Here is a 19,409-nt window from a genome sequence, read left to right as displayed (position 1 = left end):
GAAAATGTAAATGTAAAAATATTTTTCTACTTCCTCTCCCGCTCGTGCTCAATTCCACTGAATTAATGTGGCTCTGCTGCGGCATCTGGCATCCTCACCATGGGGGTGTGGCTAGAGGAGGACAGTTGTAGATGAAGCACCGGGAAGAGCCAGCTAATATAAAAATTCAAGTTTAATGGGAGGTGTTTATCCAGAGAAGGCGGTACATGCACCCATTTTTAACTACCAACAGTTGGACCTGGATCAGTGAATAATATTACTAGATAACCATATACACTAGTTTCAACCTGACAAAAAGTGGTTTATGGGTTTAGTTACTCTTTAAGTTAACAAATGCTATGCTAAATTGTTCCAGAAAGAAATTATGGCTTTAAATCCTCAATCAAATCTGTGATACACAGGAGGCTGCAGTAGCATCATTCCCCTGACTATGGTCTACGTTCCACGTTTTACTCACTGCCAGAGGAGTCATCATTGCAAAATGATAACCCTTCCATGTAGGGCCCCACCCAAGTGCATGCCGCTCAGGGACACACAGTAGAGGTCCCTTTGTGGGAACAGTGAAAGTGAGGAGAAGGAACCTCATCACGCTGCACTGCCCCGTACTGCCCTGTGGAAAAACTGAAACCATGACAAAGTTTATTCACTTCCTTCTTGGGAAGTCTCCCTCTCTTACTCTCTTCTCTCTCGAAGTGTGCGTGTGTGTGTGTGTGTGTGTCAGAGGCTGGTGGATCACATACCGTATGTTGAGGTCAGTACTTGAGGAAGAAGCCGTGATCCTGCTGGGAAAGAATGATTTCTTTTTTTGGGATCGTATTATTTCTATGAAGTGAGTAAGTGAGACATGGTGTCCTACAGCACAGACACCATCTTTGTGTGATATTGCGAATCACCTGAAGTGTGTGTGGGAGTGGCACACACACACACACACACACACACACACACACACACACCACACATACTCTGTTTGGAGAGGAATGACAGCAGAGATCGTGCAGTGAACACAGCGAGGGCAGGAGCGAGAGAGAGAGCGAGAGAGAAAGAGTGGCAGTGCTGTGTTTCTTCTCTGCTTTCTTCCCTCATGGCGTACGCAGCGTACTGGATGCACCTTGTAAGTACATGTACTACTTTCCTTGTCTCCACCTCGACCCTCTGGCGATATTCATTAAGAACAGCTCGTAAATGACACTTTATAGACCAGCTGCATGTGTGTGTGTGTGTGTGTGTGTGTATAACAACGATGCACTCAACAAGCACAACGGGTGTGAGGGAGTCAGAGCTGTGCTGAGTGTGTGAGCCAATAACTTTGCAAAGACTGCAGATATTTCAATGAATTGATAGACTTTTTTCAAGGTCTTTGACCATATTCTGTCTCACGCCGTATTTGCTGTAAACACGAGGGCGTGCGACTATTTGAACTGAGATAAGCTTTACACACACACACACACACACACACACACAGAGCTTTGAATGAAGATTAGATGTAGACAACTCTGCAGCTTTTTTTAAATTCATTCATTTCAAGCATTGTAAAACGTTCACATGTACAGGGCTGCATCAATTAATCAGACGATTAAGCAAATATTATATTCATTTTGAGTGCTTCGTTAATCAAACAAACCAGGAAAGAAAACTATATCTTTAGTCTGTGGACAAAACATGACATTTGAGGAGGTGATTTTAAAGGCTAGTCGATAAATGAAGTAAATCATGGTCAGCTTGTTTGTTGCAGCCCCAGACATGTATTATTGCATAATGGCACACAGATTTAGAAGCATTACTGCTTGCTGATAGAAAGACTTAAATACTAACATGTCAAAACAGGTGATTTAATCTTAAGTGTTAAAAAGTACTTGTGTAAGTGAGGTGTTCTTTTTTTTGCAAGATGTTTAAGTAATCTACTCACACAATAGGTGGTAATCACTGCTTCCTGTTTCAGCCTTTCCATTGAATTTAATTCCAAAACGTGTGTGCAGCTTTCACTCTTACAATAACATGCGGGCGTGTGTGTGTGTTTGTGTGTGTAGTATAAAGGAGCAGTGGCCTACCTTCCCTACGCCAACTATCCCATTGTGGGCTACTACTATGTCAAGGTACAGACGTCCACTCTTCTATCTGTCTCTCAACAAGAAGACAAATCTACATGTTTTCCCTCCATTTATTTATTTAAAAAGCTTTCACCACTTCTCTTTGGTCCTTTTTCTTATCTTTCTACAGATTCTATCACATAGCTGCATAGCCACATTATATAATAACCTGCGGTGCCTCCGTTTCTCAACCTTGGACTCAGGGGTTAAAGCAGATAAAGGTTGTGGTATTTATGTCAAAGACAACCCTGTGATGTGATGTATGTGTGATTGCATTAGAAGACATTAACAAGTGTGTGTTGTTTTTCCAGCTTTAAAATGATAGCACAGGTCAGGAATGTGAAACACGCTTGATGTTCACGGTGATGAGTGCATTATTGTCCCTATATGTGATATGCCTGCGGGGAAGTTTGTGTTTGTCTCCCTCTGCTGGGTGCAGTCGTCTCTGCGCTCACAGGCGTCAGATAATCAGAGCTGCTCGTCGGCCCGTGAGACCGTTGTTTGCTCTCACGCATGTTTATGAGAAAGTGAGAGACACACTAACACTCTGTGTGTTCACCTGCCATCATAGATCATCAATATGTCATATGGTTCATGTGAGTGAGGACGCTGCACAGTCTCATCTACTGAACCCTCATCGTAAATAAACCCTTTATCTTTACTTAGAATGAATGATGATTATTATTACAACTTTTTCCTCATCTATTTTAAACATTAATGAAAGTACATTATTTTCTTCATTTTTCCTTTAGAGCAAAGTCGTATGTATGTCCATGAGCCAAAGACGTGACTGTGGTAGTATTAAAAGCAGGTGTCAAGTAGCAAAAATAGACAAGGATGGACTTTGACGGTCCTGAAACTGAAAACAGACAAACTTGTACGGCGAGCAATTTGCTCCACCATCTCAGCAAAAAATACCAGGACTGTATGCGCCTAACAACCTGTTCTTTAAAATGTTGAGTGGCATTTTGAGATTTTCCCACTCTGGGACCTGTTTTCAAAATAATAATGTTTCGGTGTGGACAAAATGCAGATACAATAAAAAAACCTTCATCTAGACTCATTGTCGTGTGGACAGTCCCTGAATTTGTCGTGCCGTCAGCTTAAAGAATCAGATATTTTGAAGTTACCAACTAGCCACGCTAAAGGTGTTTTGGTTTGGCCCCAGTCACTTGGGATACTAACAAGCTGAAATGGGGCATATCGCCCCTTAGTGTGGCGGAGTTGGACACACTTCATTCAATCGATCAGTTCCCCACTAGTACTCATCATATACTGGAACAAGGACAGTCGTCCACTTGTGTAAGTGTAGGTGGTGCAGTGTGTCAGGGTGGTGACGGGCAGAGTGTGTAGACGTCTGGAGTCAGTGTGTGGAGACAGTGGTGACTGTCGTATGACATGAGTCTAAATATAGAGATGAGCACCAGTTTAGCAGACGAGTCCAGTTACATATACATACTCCTGTTCATACACTGTTACACCTAACCCATTTAGAATGTCCTCATTCATTTCCATGATACCAATGCATGCTTATAATTGCAAATGATGGATTAAAAAAATGGTACAACCCCATGTCGAGTAATTCTTCAGACGCTGTGGCACAAGACATTACTTGTTTCCCATGGTGCACCAGCTGGTTTGGCAGGCTGGGTGAGTTGATGCTTCACATTGCCAAAGGTGTGTCTTCATCAGGGAATGTGCCTTAGATGGAAAGGTCTGCGTGTACATGTGTGCACATATGTGCACTGAGGACCATTACATAAGCGCACACTGCAGCATGAACTGCACACATGCTGTAGAACCATGATGTTTGTGCTTGTTCTGTACCCGCGTTGTTTGTATTTCTCAAGCCGAGCGATGTGGGGAAGAAAAAGATATGAAAATACAGACTTGTAAGACTTCATTCCTGTGTGATGTGAGCGCAGTGATCCGATGTGACTGACACTGGGATCCTCCCGTCACCTGAACTCTAAGCTGTTCCCATCACTGTATGTCCTCAGGTGCGGAGAACCATCTTGAGACACAGATGCTTGGTCTTACTGTAAACGTGGTTGTCTGCAGGGACACAAGGGAAAATGTAAAAAAAATCAACACCCACTTAAGTCCACAATGTCTCGTGCATCATGTATCTTGTATGTTTGCTGCTTTTCTAAACGTTAACTTCCTGCACCAAAGTCCAAAGGGAAATCAAGCAATGTTACACATGACCTGTTGATCCACTGCTGCCTTCATCAATCAGTAAGTTCAAATGTGTTATTTTGTGACTTTGGATAAGCGGCATAAATCAGTAGAGCAGCAGCTCCTGTGTCCCTATGAGCTCAAAAACACAGATTTTCATGGACTTTGGCACAGGACAATGACGGGTTTACAAACTTCTGTTTCCAGTCGGAAAAGCAAGATACTCAGGATGCTGTGGCTGTAGAATTTATCTGGTGAGCCTTTTGTAAAGTCTATTTTTTATTGTGCCATGATTTTCTGCACCGTTACTGACACGCCCCAAATAAAAAAGAGAAGTTAATAAAAGTATAGTCAACTCAAAGTCCTCAGAGAGTGCCAGCAGCACTATATGCAAAGGAAAAGATGAGTTGTGTGAAGTTTTTACACAAGTTGCAGCTATTAACTATGAAGGGTTTTAAAGTGAATTGCCCCCATGAGCTGTCACCACCATCACCACCGCTGCTGCTGCTGCTGACTGTGATGGTGAGACGAAACAATGGCTCAAACTACAATAACTTTGTGCAACAGGTTTATAACCCTGATGTTTTTAGAACAACTTACACCGCAGGCTGTTTCCACCCTTCATCTCTCCTCCTGTCTGTAAAACCCTCATGAACTTTCATTTAGAAAACTCATGGAAAACTCATGGAGCTCATAACACTTACCTCAGCTAAATGCAGTAGTGAGTTTTTGAATCAGATCTATAAAATGTAAATAAACTGCTTCTATAGTTTTGTATTATTGAGCGACAGGACAAGAATTCCTATTATGATAGCCTTTACTCATCCAAGTTCATTGGTAATAATTAGTGTGTATGAAATGTATCCTGTCACAATTATCCTGCCCAAAATAACTCTGATTCACAATATTATGTTGATAATTTGTAAAATTAGATCCATCAAACTTTAATGACCTGAGCGCCAATGAATGTCTAATCTAGTCAAGAGGGGAAAGGAAAAGTGGGAAAACACAACTGTGGTGGGCAATATGAGCTAAGACTTAACAACCCAATATTCCATCATGAAGTTGCAATAAAGATATTCATGATGATATTTCACAGAATTTCAGAATATGGAACGATGTGTATTTCAGCATAACGACCTATTTAGGATGCAAAATAAATCTATTAGTATCAAAAACAGAGAAACAAAGCTAAAACTAAGTCAATAATAACATGGACAACTGAAAGGCTTACAGTATATATGTAATAAATAAATAATCTTATTATTGCTTTTACAAAAAATACTGCTAGCAAACATATTTAGTATTAAATTGTGTTCAAACACATGATATTAGGTGGTGGGCCACATGGAATTGATGGGGGGGGGTCACATATGGCCCACAGGCCGCCAGTTTGACACCACTGAATTAAGTGTTACCAGTATGCGTTTTATCATCATGGCTCCCCCTTGTGGCACATTTTAACAATGTTTCACAATCACGATTTACCCACTAGTGGAAGTTCATCAGGATCAACTTGTCAAGATAACACTGTATATTCTCCCTAACCCTAGTAAATAGTTGCGTTGATTCAGCAGGTTTAAAGGGACAGTTTTCAGTTTGTGCGCTGTACAGACGGGAGTTTCACGTACGGCTGGTTTGAACATTATTTTCATATTTTGCTGAGGTGTGCTATTCTATTAGTGAAAGGCTTGGCTGTCTTATTCCTCCACCGTGACTCACTATTGTTTGTTCACTCCACCCAGGAACGGCCCATAGAGAGACAGACACTACACCCAGGTCACGCCTGAACTGCAGCCTCGGTGATATGACTGCCTGCAGTTGCACTTTGACACTTGACATGAAATGACATGAAAACAATAATAATAATAATGATAATACAATGGCTCCAGTTGTGCATGACTTATATGCACACGTTTCCACACCATGTGATATTTCACATGTCATTAAAGTCTGGACGTGGATCAAATGAAGTTCAAAATCAAACATCTGTCTTGAACAAATGATTGTGGGTGAAGGTTGAGGGAGCCGACACCTTTGCCTTAACATGTGCAAATAAACACGCCCTACATTCCTGGCCATTAATTCACTTTTTGCTTTTGTCGCCCCGTCTGTTTTGATGCATGGATTCATTTTGAAATATTAGTGTCACCCATCGACGGCGTTTCTCCGCCTCAGTCAGTGGCTATTGATCGATGGTGAACATGTGACCAGATGTTGAAACAACCCACGCCTGGTCAATAATCTCTGTTATTTACCAGAAGAGGTTTTGTTACTGTCACAGAGAACCCATGGTTGAGAGGTTTCAGCTGAGCCTGGTCTGTCTTTGCAGGAACAACTAAAGGCTGCACTGGTTATTTTCAGAGTTTCAGAGTGTTGCTTCACTGCTGCATGTAGATAAGAAGTGTGCAACTATGTGTCTGTGTGCTCAAGGCCTGTTTTTTATCACAAATCAGGGTGTGTGCTTGTTGACAGTCAGTGCGCTTCCATGCACGGTTTACATGTAGCTCGATCCTTATCCCAGTATGCATGCACCGGTGGGGATTGATTCACTGAATTAAGGAGATTTGTCCCCGTCCAGCTTGGTTATTAGTATTATGCTGCTTTCCGTTTGTAGCTGGAACTCAGAATCTCTCTGTGCCTGAAGAGAAATCGCCTCTGAACTTGGATTTCCAACGGGGAAACTCATACTCATGCTCCCTTGAGTTAGGACTCCACTGTACAAACACTGCTACTGTCACCGTTGATATCACATTTGTTTCACAGTAAATCATTGATGTGTAGACGCTGTTAGTGTTGTTACTGACTATTATTGCTCGGGATGAGCCGATATGAAACTATATTGGTATCAGTCTAAATCTCTGGATTGGCTATTGACAGATTATAAAAATATAAAATCTGATACGATCCAAAGAAAACGTCACTCTCAGTTCTGACTTCTGATGTAACAGGAGCGCAGCTTTAGACGGAGTTACTTATCTTTAGCTGGTGGCTAGTTGATGCCATGTCGTGTGATATTCTGTGGTTTTCCAGATGTGGCTTTATTATAGGCTGGATTATTTGATTTTATGCAGGATGTCCTTCCTCTCCATGTACCGACACTAGGAGTACACTGGACGTGGCCCCAGTATTATTGAATGAATATTAATATTTCACTGTTCAAGATAGGGATACATGAGACAAGATATGATCTTAGATTTTGGATATCGTTATGTAATTTTTCTGGATTTAGAGGCTGTTGTATTGATAATCATCATAATATATAATATTGAATACATATTATTACATTTTCATGATTAAAAAGTACATGGACTCGACACAATTATATATTTTTAATTAATAACGCTTCTTTAAATTGAAGCCTAATGATTTGTGCTATAGCAGAATTTTACCATATTTATAGTCAATTTAATTGTTTCTAACACACGTACATATCCTAAATTTAAATTAAAGCAGCTATCATTTGGAATGAAAGGCAATAAGTGTCACTTAAGCATGTGATACAGATCTTAAACAGTAGATTTGTTATTTCAGAGCGTATTTACAGTGAATTGTCCAGAGAAACAACCTGTGCGCAGCTTTATAATCCAGCCTTAGTTTAATCCTTAATCTTAATCAATCCAAAAATGTGCTGATTGTTGTTTTCTCCATGTTTTTCTCACTCTTCTGTGTACCGCCTTCTTTTCTTAATTCTGGGTCAAAGCCCGAGGGCAGGAGCTGTTCAACATGTGCCGAGCGTCTAAACCTGTTTGGGTCCAGTTGAACATTTGATTGCAATAGTCCATCAACTCCCAGCTGTATTATCTGGGTGTGTTAGTTTAAGAAATTCTGCTTGGGTTTATTTCACTTGGACTAACATGTTTACACGTATTACAAGAGTCTTTTTAATTCAGTCATTAGATTTTTCCAACGTCAAAGTAAACACGCTGACTGTCTGACTGTTTTCCAAGACTTACACTGTAAAAAAATGGTTTACATGGGCCATATGTGCGGGTTTCTTTCATACATACGTGTGTGTGTGTGTGTGAGAAGTGACGCAGATGTGTCCCCGTCATCAGGTGCACTGTCAGCTCACCTCTCCTTATAGCTCGCTGAGTTTTATGGCCCTGCCTCTTGTCACTCCCTTTTCTGAGCCTTGCCCCTCTGCTCTGCTCCGCTTCCTGACCACACCCCCCTCCTTTCCTCCCTCTCTCTCTCTCTCTCTCTCTCTCTCTCTCTCCCTCTCTCTCCCTCTCCCTCCCTCCCTTCCGTGCTTGGTTGAAACATGCTGCAAGCAGACAGACAGAGCAGAGGCTGACACACATACACACACACACATACACAGTTGGAGGCACTTTTCAGCCAACATGGGCCAGATACTGAGCTGGATCCGAGGCCCTCGGGACTCCACGACCCTGCATGATGTGGCTGTGGAGGAGCAGGTGTGTGCCAGTGTGTGTGTGTGTGTGTGTGTGTGAGAGAGACAGAGGTACAGAAAGTGCTTGTGTGTGCTGAGCCACTGAGGAATCTACACGTGTGCTTTGTTTTCCATGTGAATATGAAGGTGGTTGCTTGCTGTCGGTCTTGTTGTTCCCATATGTTAGAAGGGAAAGACAGATACGTAGGAAAACTGTGTTGGCTACAGTCCAAGTTTGACCTCTCACTCCCCCTCTCTGTCTCTCTCTCTGTCTCTCTCTCTCTCTGCTGGAATGTGAGTCTCCTGCGTGGTTAGTCTCTCAGAGTTCAGTGTGTGTGTTTTGGAGGAGTGAGACATTAAAGCGAGGCTGGGACAGTGTGTGCAGTGTTTGGTACCAGTCGCTACAAGCACCAAACCACAGGGAAAAGTCTGGCAGAAGAGTGTCGCTGGTGTTGTTTTCATGGTGGCTAAAGAGTGAGCTAAACAAAACAAAAAGTGTTGAGCTTTGTGTCGGGACTCTTTTCTGTCTCGCCCCAAACAGCATTCTCCTGAGGTAATCTGCAGCCCGGACAGCCTGACTGGGCGTGTGACTGCAAATTTCGTTAAAATGAAAACCTTGTTTGGTTCTGTGAAGTGTGGTTGTGTGATGAAGTGACGTGGAAGTCTGGGACACTCACTGATCATGGCTGCCTCACGTGGCTCTCCAAATAAAATGTATCTTAAGAATATGTTCATGCCTTAGTTTACAGATTTACACCAGGGACATTTTTAGCCTGCGGGACACAGGAGCTCCTGGTCTATTACTGTGTCTTTTTGTACGTTAGTGTAACGCAGAGATTTCAAAACACCGAAGTTCCAAAATAACTTATTTGAACTTACTGATGGAGGCAGCAATGATCATCAACTGAAGGTAAAGACGCGCTGATGACAGACTTATAATTGCATTATCTGAGTGTGTTAGTGTTTACATGTATTTTAAAAGTCCAGCTTTAGTTGGACCGCCATGATATTTCCAGTGTCATGTAAACACAGAGTGAGAGCGATCATAGGCTGGTTCTTGTTGCAACTATTTCTTCTCTGTTTTCATGAGAGCGTTGGGATGTGCATGTCGTCACATCCTGGAGCCTCAGCATCATTATATTCGGCTCCTGTGACTGCGTGTGATTCGTATCAGGTCAACAGTTGCTGTTAGTTAGTGCTCTGAGTCATTTTATCTGCGAAGGGTCCAATGGAAAATGTGTCTGTGCACGAATAGAACTGGAGTTTTTTTCTTTGTGTGTGTTTGGGTGAAGCAGTCTGCCTCCAACAAGCTCATCTTGCTCCACAGTCCTGAGGGGAACAGGAAATGACTGCAGGGATGAGAACAATCTTGAATGCCGACGCTTGTCCATCAGAACACAATGGCTGAACATGTACACATACTCCCAGTACACTTCCTCGCACACACACATCCATTATGAACAGCAATACCTCTGCTGAAGTGGATTTATTATTTATAACAAAAAATACTGAGTTCTTCCTCAGCTAAGCAGTACTTGAACTGTGCACTGTCAGGAAATAAGCTACAGAATTAGCACCTTATGAGTACAATCTCAGGTTCAGTAGTGACTACTTGAGTGTTGAAAATACAGACTCCCAACATTATGTGTAACTACATTCAATACAGCTGAACCAATAAACTGCTCAAAGTCGCTGGTCAAAAGCGCGTAAATGCAGCGTAAAGTCAGCTCTTCTTCTTCTATGAAGTACAGGGTTACCGTTTTCACTGCAAAGGATTTAGATTTTTTATTGTTATTATTCTCAGTGAAATATGTTGTTTTGTATCAGTGAATACCAATGGAAGTAAATACAATTGAAAATGTAATCACGGATCTTTTTTAAATTAATGCAAAAAAAAAATATATATATATACACACATGTACAGTATATATCATCTGCCATCAATAATGGCAATAATATTTTTAAATTCTTAAGGAAATACATCATACAAGTACATGTATTTACAGCAAAGTAGTCTAAAAGGTTAACAGGAAGTATGACACAATGTCTTAAATTAAATAAGTTTGCCTGTGTCTTGCTGTTAGAGAGACATTGAGATCGTCTTACGAACCGCTCAACGTCAGATTCCAAAGTCCATAGAAAATAATCTGCTTTTAAAGAGCTGCTGGTCTGCTGCTGCATTGTTTGCTAAGTTTGTGCGACTTAACAAAAGATATTAAACACCAAAGCTGTGAACTGACACATCTGAACTCACAAGTGGAGGCAGCTGTGACTTCAAATCACAGAATTTCTCTCTGGACTTTGGTGCAAGGAGTGAGCGCTTTATAAAGTGTGACAAATGTCAGTTTCCAGTCAATAAAGGGTGTGCAACTGTGATATATAGCAGTGGCTTTTTCATAGGTGACAATTGAGTTGTGTGGCTTGAATGTGTTTTTCCTTTACTTTTCCTTATGTTTGGACATTTTGTGGAACAACTAATCGATTAATTGCAAAACTAACGCGCAGACGAATAATAATGAGTTGCAGTCGTACTTATTTCATTATTCGCTTATTATTTGAATGCATGCAGGTCATTGTTGCAGCTGGAAGGTGGAACACATTTGGCTTATTCTCACTGTGTTTTCCCCCGTGTGTTGTTGTGTTTAAAGACTACAGACATGATGACATCAGCTGTATTGATGAAGCTTGGTCACGTGGAACAAACCCTCCGGCTCTATGTGTGTGTGTGTGTGTGTTTGAGGGTGAGCAAGTAGGTCATAAATACACAGTTGTTTAATGTTGACACTTCCTACACAGCTAATATTACCCTCCCACTCCCGGTTAGAAGTGTTTTTTTTAATGTTGGTGTTCATCCCGTTGGCAGGCTGTGTGATATTTCCCAGCTCTCAGTGGGATTTGTGCTGTCAGATTCCTCACCTCACTCTGAGTTTGGCTTCAGCTCCACTCATTACCCTGTCAGTTAAGGCCCTTTTCCTCGCCTCGCCTCGGCACGGCACGGTTTAGGTTGCATCTCCACAGTGACTTTGTGACGCTGTTGTTTCCAGTGTAACTGAATCATTAGAATCAGTCCATTAAAAATATTTGTTCAGTGCTTCCTCCACGACCGGAGCACTGACTCCGTCTGGACTGAAACACAGCGGCAGAGTTTGTGATGCCGGTCGTCAATAAATACACCAGACTCCTCCGTTAAATATTTAGATTTTAGACATTTCTCTGGTAATTGTTGGAGATTAACCCACAGTTTTAGGATTGTTAAGGATTGATCTAGAGTTCGGCATTGTTCGGCTTGATTTTTGTGCCGGACGTCTCTTCCTGTGACGACCAGCCAGTGGCCGACAGTCTGACGACGTCACGCCTCGTACCTGCTCAGCACGCTTGGAACCTCGCCGTGGTGAAAAGTAAATCTGCATATAAAGTATCTGTGATGACTGTTCCTGGTTTTGACAGTTGGTGCATTGATAATCATCATATTCATCATGTTGAGTACATTCTGAAAATACAGTAAATATAATATATTGATTATAAAACATGAAATTGGCACGAATGATATGTAAAAAGTCACTTAATAACACTTTAAATTGTCATTGTTTGTAACACACGTATATATCCTTCAACAAGCCAAATAAATAAACCAGGTATTATGTGAAATGACAAAAAACTGTATGTTAAGATCCTGTAATACAGACCAGAAACTGTCTTTTCACACAAACATCTCAAAAGAAAATGTTTAATGAGAAACTGCCTAAGAATATTGAGATTGCCTAGCCTTACAGAAATAGTCATGTGATTTATATTGTGATATACAGTATATCGATATTGAATTATATAAAAAAGCAATAAGATATTTTCCCCTGCATATCGTCCAGCCCGATAATCGTCCTATTACATCACAAACTGAAACTTTAGAGGGGAAAATGCACAGAGCATAAAGTCATCTCTTTGGGTGGATGTGTTAGTCTGACTTTAAACATTTATCTTAGTACAGTTTCACTTGGACTAACATGTCAAACATCATGAGGCACCAGTTTAGGAGGAGAAGCTGATGCTCGTTGCCTCATGATGTTTACAGACAGGTAATAAAGACCAAATAGCCCGACGGTTACTGGAAACTAACCTGATACAACGACTCCGGTTCTTAGTAACGTCACATGAGTGCTTTAAAAGTTGAAGTTGAAGGTGGTGATGCGCAAACTGCGCATGCACATTTCTGTGACGTGGCTCTGGAAAGGGTCTATAGTTTCCCAACAGTCTAGACCTCTTCAGACCACTTTCTGGTTGTTTTGATTCCCTACACCAACAATTATAGACAGAAAAATCAACTTTGCTGCTAAATATTGATGACTGCTTTACATGATCTTATTACAACCATGTGATGGATGCTGACTGTAGGCTGTGGATCCACATTCTTCTCCACCTGCAGCCACTTCTCATGTCTCATCTTCCGGCACCTGAACAGAAATGATTGCACTTTAAAATCATTGCAAATGTTAAAATGCATGGAGACAAATTTGGGCTCAGCTTCATTTTATATCGCATTTTTAGTCGCGATATAGAGTAGCAATAATTGTGCAGAAGTCACAAAATAGAGCGTTTTTCTTTTCTGTCTGTTCATAAAAAACGAGCCAAGTTACCTTTGAACTGTCACATGTTTCCAAATTTCACAAATTAAGTCCGATTCTTTTTTCATCAGATCGCCTCTAGTTTGTGCTGAATAAAATGATATAAGACACTCTATATTACACATTCTAGTAGCCTCTGTATATACTGTATGTCTAAATATAATAATGGATAAAGCTAAAGTGTTGTAAGGGTTAATAAAAGTGAACTGTGTGAACCAGCAGAGGCTGATTAAAGTTCAGCACAAGTTCACAAAGTTTCCCATTTTTCAGCCCATCCAACAATTGTGTGAGCTGGACTTTGGTGTTTGACGAGCGTGACATAAACATGACTTAAAGGTCCAGCGCGTAAAACATTTGGTGAAATACTTTTTTATTTATTGTACCCCGTGGTTGGGGTCAATGGGAATTGGGTACCTTGCTCACAGGTACCCCGGCCCTTGCCCTGTTGGGATTTAAATCTGCAAACAAGCCAAGTTCCCTTTCCACTGAGCCCTGTGCTGCCCAGATGACATGATGTCACATATGTCAGTAACATGAACTATCCCTTTAACATATGAACGTAACCCATTCAGAAAGTTATTCCTTTCACAGAGACTTCAGTTCAGTTTAGTCGTCATGCTATCATTCCTTCATTCATTCATTTGACTTCTTTCATGTTTCTTGGCAGCTGCTAAATATGAGTCCTTGTACACGTCTCTGTTGACGTCCCTCCTCTTTGCTTCATTTCCTCCGGGTTGGATGATAAGCAGTGTAGCCACCGTAGCACCTTTTCATAGACCTTCTTTATGCAGAGCAGGTGCAGTCAAACAGCCAATAGGAGCAATACCTCTCTCTCTCTCTCTCTCTGAACTGCTGTGTGATTGGTCAAAACCTGCCGTGATGTTACAGATTGAGTGGTGAGGCGGTTATTCGGTATATACAGTATAACACTGCCTTTTCACTGGTGCACCACACATGCAGAAGGCTTAGCTGTAGATGTGAGTGTGGTAGTAACTGCAGCAATGAGCACTTTGCTCCGGCAACTTAGCAGCAAGCTAAGTATTAGAGATGCTGCTTACTGTACCTTTAATTAGTTTTCACTGTGTGTGGTCTCAGTTCTGGTCCTCAGTCTGGAACTCTCCACAAACACATCCCTGACTGCACTGACCTCCCCCACATCTCTCCCTCCCTCTCTCTCTAGAACTGCCGTCCATTTGTAAAACTTCAGGACATTTGTGTTGACTGTGTTTGATTTTATGACTTTTAAACACGTAAATATGTATTTGAGCAGCCTATGAAAGCGCTTTATAAATAAAATGACTTCTTGTTATGTATTGGTACTAATTCAAATTTTAGTTTCAGTGAATATACTGGTCTTAAATTGGCCATTTTGACAGGTCACAGGTGTAAAGACTCAAACTCGTATTGTGACTTACATGAAGTGAACAGAGCCATTGCTAATATGATCAGTAACAGCTGTGCTTCACCTGTGACAGGTGTCAAACAGCTGCTGGTCAAAGGTCACATTCCACATTCACTGTCTTTAATCTTGTTTAATAGCTGCTCTCGTTGTTTCCTTGTGGCCATGTCTATCCGGTTTACTGTAGATTATATGCCAGGCACACCTCTCTAACCCGCACTGTTTTACAGCTTCAGAGTTCAGATTGGGAGCTCACACGGCCAGGGGGGGCGGGGGTTGCTCTGATTTAGCTCAGTTTAGTTGTCAGCAAAGATAAGTGTTGCCACGGGTTACCAAGGAAGGCATTCGGATGCACACAAAGCAGAGGAAAGACACTGTTGTATTGTGGAGTCAAAGGAGATTTATTTTGAAAGAAAAACAGACATGGATTTATTTATTTTTTTTTACCAAGGAGACGCTGGGGTAAAGAGAGCAGCAGCTAACCTTTACGTCAAAGATATTATTAGTAATAAGCTTTGTCAGATAGGAAGACAGAAAATACTTGCTGTGACAATCCTGTGTGGTAATCATCCTGCTTTAACAAGTTCATTCATGTCTAGTGCTTCCTAGAGGAAAAACACAGTACAGTATACTGGAGTTCACTGTAAACTAACTTGTCCTAAGTTCAGGATTTTCAGCTCCCTTATTTTCTACTAAATATAGAGCAAAACAAACTTTTCTAAACGGTTATGTCTTCTTTGTTCATTGTAACTTAAAATCACAACTAAAAATCATTTTTTACACACGTGTAGAGTTATGCAGCATAAAACAACACAGCGAGCTGTCACATGACTCACTTTTCCATTATCACCCTATGTGATAATGGAAAAGTGCTATGAGTATTTTAGGACACAGGGGGGTGCTGTTTCACAAAGGTCCACTCCCAAAACATGTTTCTCATGGTTTTGGGAGGGGACTTATCAACCGGTCAGTGCTCTGTGTGTTTGTGTGTGTGTGTTATCTTGTATTTGTTGCCTCTCTAGGACCTGTAGTCCTCATCGAGACCAAAACCTGGTCCAAATGAAGCAGTTTACTAACTTACTCTCACTTTCCTGGATGACTCTACACGAGGGTCGCAGGGTCTCAGCTGACATAGGGGGAAAGGCGGCATACACCCTGGACAGTTGGCCGGTCCATCGCTCACAGTATTATTCACGGCTCATAGGACATTTGTGCATAAAATAATATAACTGACTATTTATACTGCTATAGTAACACCTTATTTACATTATTTTGAATAGGTAAAGCAGCCATTTCAGAGCGATGAATCATGTCTTCATCTTATGCATGTGTTATTTGATATATCTTAAAAAGCTGGAAATACATTTATTTGGTGACCGCACAAAACAGTTTCTTTGACCCACCTGTGGATCCTGAGCCAGTGTCTGTGAATGACCATAGACCATTAAACACTGAGCAAAGGGAACAGAACATTGCTGTTTGATACAACTTCAGACATGTGCAACCATATTTCTGACCTAAAGCTGAGACTAGTCTTTTTTATTATCGATTAATCTGTTGATTGTTTTCTTGGTTACTTCAGTATTTGTTCCATAAAATGTCAGAACTTGTACAAACAAATATTGAGTTTGGGTTATGAAGGAGCAAAGAAACCAGAGGATATTCATATTTAAACAAACAACAAATGTATTATTTTCTCAGTGAATGCGATAGTTAGTTGTTTGGACCATAAACTGTGTGAATATGTTGATCAGCGTTTACCAAACGTTCTCAAATGTTTTGTTTTGTCCACAGACCAAAAGAATTTGCTTTATGAAGCAAAGAAACCAGAAAATATTTACATTTAAGAAGATGAACATTTTGAGAGCTTGTTTTAATTATGGGCCACACGGGTGGTGTAGTGGTTAGCACTCTCGCCTTTGCAGCAAGAGGACAACAACAACAACAACAAGGGTCTTTCTGCATGGAGTTTGCATGTTCTCCCCGTGAGTGCGTGGGTTTTCTCCCACAGTACAAAAACATGCAATATGGGGATTAGGTAACCTGGACGCTCTAAATCAGGGCTGTCAAACTCAATGACAGGGGGGGCTGAAATTATTTATTATTTCAACCAGTAAAAATTTATTTTACTTGATAAGTGCGATACTAATCATTGAGTCAGTGGGAAAAAAAGCTAGAAAGAAATAACATAATTATCTCGCTGGCTGAATACAATTGCATCGTGTGAGAATGGTTGTTTGTGTGTGTCCCTGCGATGGTGTGGCGATCTGTCCAGAGTGTGACTCCGCCTATCGCCCTATGTCAGCTGAGATTGACACAGCGCCCCCCCGTGACCCTCCTGTGGAGGATAAAGTGGTAGAAAATGAATGGATGAATGGATGAATGTTTTAATTATAAGAAATTGCAGCTCATGTCCAGTGTGTAAGAATTAGTGACATCTAATGTTGGGACTGCTCCTCTCGCGTCAGAGAACTACGGTGGCCTTCGCAGACCAGAAAGGAGGTCGTTCACACACTCTGGCTGGTTTTTCCATTCAACTGCTGTGGAAAAAAAAAGAATGTGGCTGCTGTAAAGTGACACTTACACAAACGTGTTACCACACTGGAGCTTTAATAAGCCGAAATAACAGAAATGTTTTTTTCACTCGCTCATTGGCTCCTGCATTATCCTCCACATGAGGGTCACAGGGGAGCTGGAGCCTATCCCAGCTGACACAGGGTGAAAGGCAAGGGTCATCAGTCACATGTGTAATGTTCAACCACATGTCATTTTCATAATGGTTTAAAAGAAAAACATGTACGTGTATGTGTTTGAAAAGCTTTTTATTCTTACATAAGCGCTGGCTGTTGTCCAGAGTGTGTGTTTCCTGTCCGCTCCTCTGAAGGGTAAAAGCCACACAGAGATCTGCCTGAACTTGTGTTGATGACCAACTTCCTTCCTACTAAACCTTTTTTAAATGCACACTCTTTCTTCTCTGCTAGTTTTTGGGTGTGCCGTGACCTCCCTCCCTGACTTCTTTTCTTTCCCGACAAACATTGTCTCGGCTGTCCCAGTGCCTCTCATGTCCAGATTCCTGAGCAGTGAGACTTTAAGACACACCCAGACTTTGCCTAATAACACCACTGCAGCAAATCCACCTCAAATGCTTGATGCTTAACCTCTGCCTCAAACGTCTCGCTGTGGGTCGTCTTATCTGTTATCGAGCGGCAGCGAACCCTCCTCACCAAGTCTGACCCAGCCCAAATACTCTTTCCCCCTGGCAGTCGTTGAGGAGTGGGTGTGTCTTTGCGTGTCTGTCTGTCCAATATCACTGAGCCTGCTCTGTTGCCTTGTGACTGAAGAGGAGGAGGAGCCTGAGGAGGAGGAGCCTGAACAGCTCAGACTTGTTGTGCCTCTTCCAGGAGGGCGGGGCAGCTTGTCAAGTTTTTCACTGCTGGGTGTGTGTGTGTGTGCCTGCGTGTTTACATGTGTGCGTGCGTGTGTGTGTTTCCACAGTGGGAAGTTTAAGGTGTATTGGCCTCACGAAAGCATACCGGTAGTATTGCAGCGTATAGAGAGGATACACACTCACAAGCAAACCTATGGTATGTATCTGTGCCGTGTGCTGGTACTGTGTGTGGCAGGGCTTCCTGTTTGATACCTGTTGTGTGGCAGAGACGCTCAGACGACACTGACGTGTTCTAGTGTGTAAACGAATGTTCAGCTGGGACTTTGTGTGAGTCAAGTTCAGCAAAGTTAGCAGAGTGGCCGGGGAGTGCTGTGTTACTGCCTGTGCTACATTTATGGACCACATGCTTTTGTTATGGTCACAACAAAAGCATGCATAAGTTAATGATCTGCTTTAATCGGAAACCATTCAGGCGTGTGTAAAGTGAGTTATTGTCGCTAAAACAATCAACATATGTGACTCTCTGCACTAATACAGGCAAAATACAAGATCCAGCTGGTGTCTATCTGTGTCTGAACAACTTGGTAATAGGTTTAAAACAGCATATATATATATGTGATAACCTTCTGTAGAATGAGGAAGACTCTTATACTGTGGTTGACGAGCATTTTTGTGTGTGTGTGTGTGTGCATGAAATGTTCCCCACAGCGATATTATTCCTCCTCATGCAGCTCAACAAACTGCAGTTGCACAACAGCAAGTAAAGCTCTGTTGCTAATTTTAAACCCCTGCTTCATGGTCACCTCTAACTCTTTGTATGACAGACTGGTCATTTCAGTTGGTCTGATATCATCATCGTCGAGTCAGGTCGACCTCTTGACGGCTGCTATTTAAAAGCACTGGATGCAGCTAACTTTGGAAGCCATTTTCAGCCACAGTTGTGGTTTTTTTTTGGGGTGTGGCCCAGTATTAGTCATGACTTTTCACAGCAGACACAAGCTGCTGCTGCTGCTTTACACACTCGCTGGTCGGATGAGTCCTGCATGTGCTCCGTGGTTCTCTAAGACTTGGCGGACAAATACGCTGTGAGATTCTGATGTGCAGGCATCATGCTTTTGATAAATCAGCAGTTTGTGTCATGCTGAAAGACACATGGCACCTTTCAGTGCCACATCACCTCACAGTCACAGGTGCTTGCAGTCATATGCGTGGCTAATCTTGGCCTCGCTCACCGGCTTTAAAAAGGAAGTATGCCCGCTTCTGCCGGGATGATCACAATGTTGATATCAGTGTCATGTCAGTCAGGCTGAGGGTTAGTCCTCAGTGGAAACTGTGGTCAAGC

The 19,409-nt window shown here is 41.8% G+C and overlaps 1 protein-coding gene across 19 annotated transcripts in view; it reads left to right on the top strand.

Moving 5' to 3' along the window:
- Positions 1-19,409, top strand: part of cast (calpastatin) — a 50,739-nt gene that overhangs the window by 1,529 nt on the left and 29,801 nt on the right. For 5 of the 19 annotated variants that reach the window (XM_044024325.1, XM_044024326.1, XM_044024323.1 and 2 more), the window contains exons 1-2: positions 969-1,111; positions 2,028-2,093. The exons of 1 other annotated variant lie outside the window; for it this stretch is intronic. In XM_044024325.1, the coding sequence (XP_043880260.1) occupies positions 1,082-1,111; positions 2,028-2,093 (96 nt within the window). In that variant the 5' untranslated portion in view covers positions 969-1,081. Of the gene's footprint in view, positions 1-966; positions 1,112-2,027; positions 2,094-8,538; positions 8,687-18,122; positions 18,264-19,409 lie in introns of those variants that run through there. 13 more of the 19 variants (XM_044024320.1, XM_044024319.1, XM_044024315.1 and 10 more) reach the window with 7 other exon arrangements.

Source organism: Solea senegalensis, linkage group LG4 (genome assembly GCF_019176455.1).
Source record: "Solea senegalensis isolate Sse05_10M linkage group LG4, IFAPA_SoseM_1, whole genome shotgun sequence".
Lineage (NCBI taxonomy): Eukaryota > Metazoa > Chordata > Actinopteri > Pleuronectiformes > Soleidae > Solea > Solea senegalensis.
The sequence above is the reverse complement of the archived record's forward strand: the minus strand, read 5'-3'. Positions and strand labels throughout refer to the sequence as shown.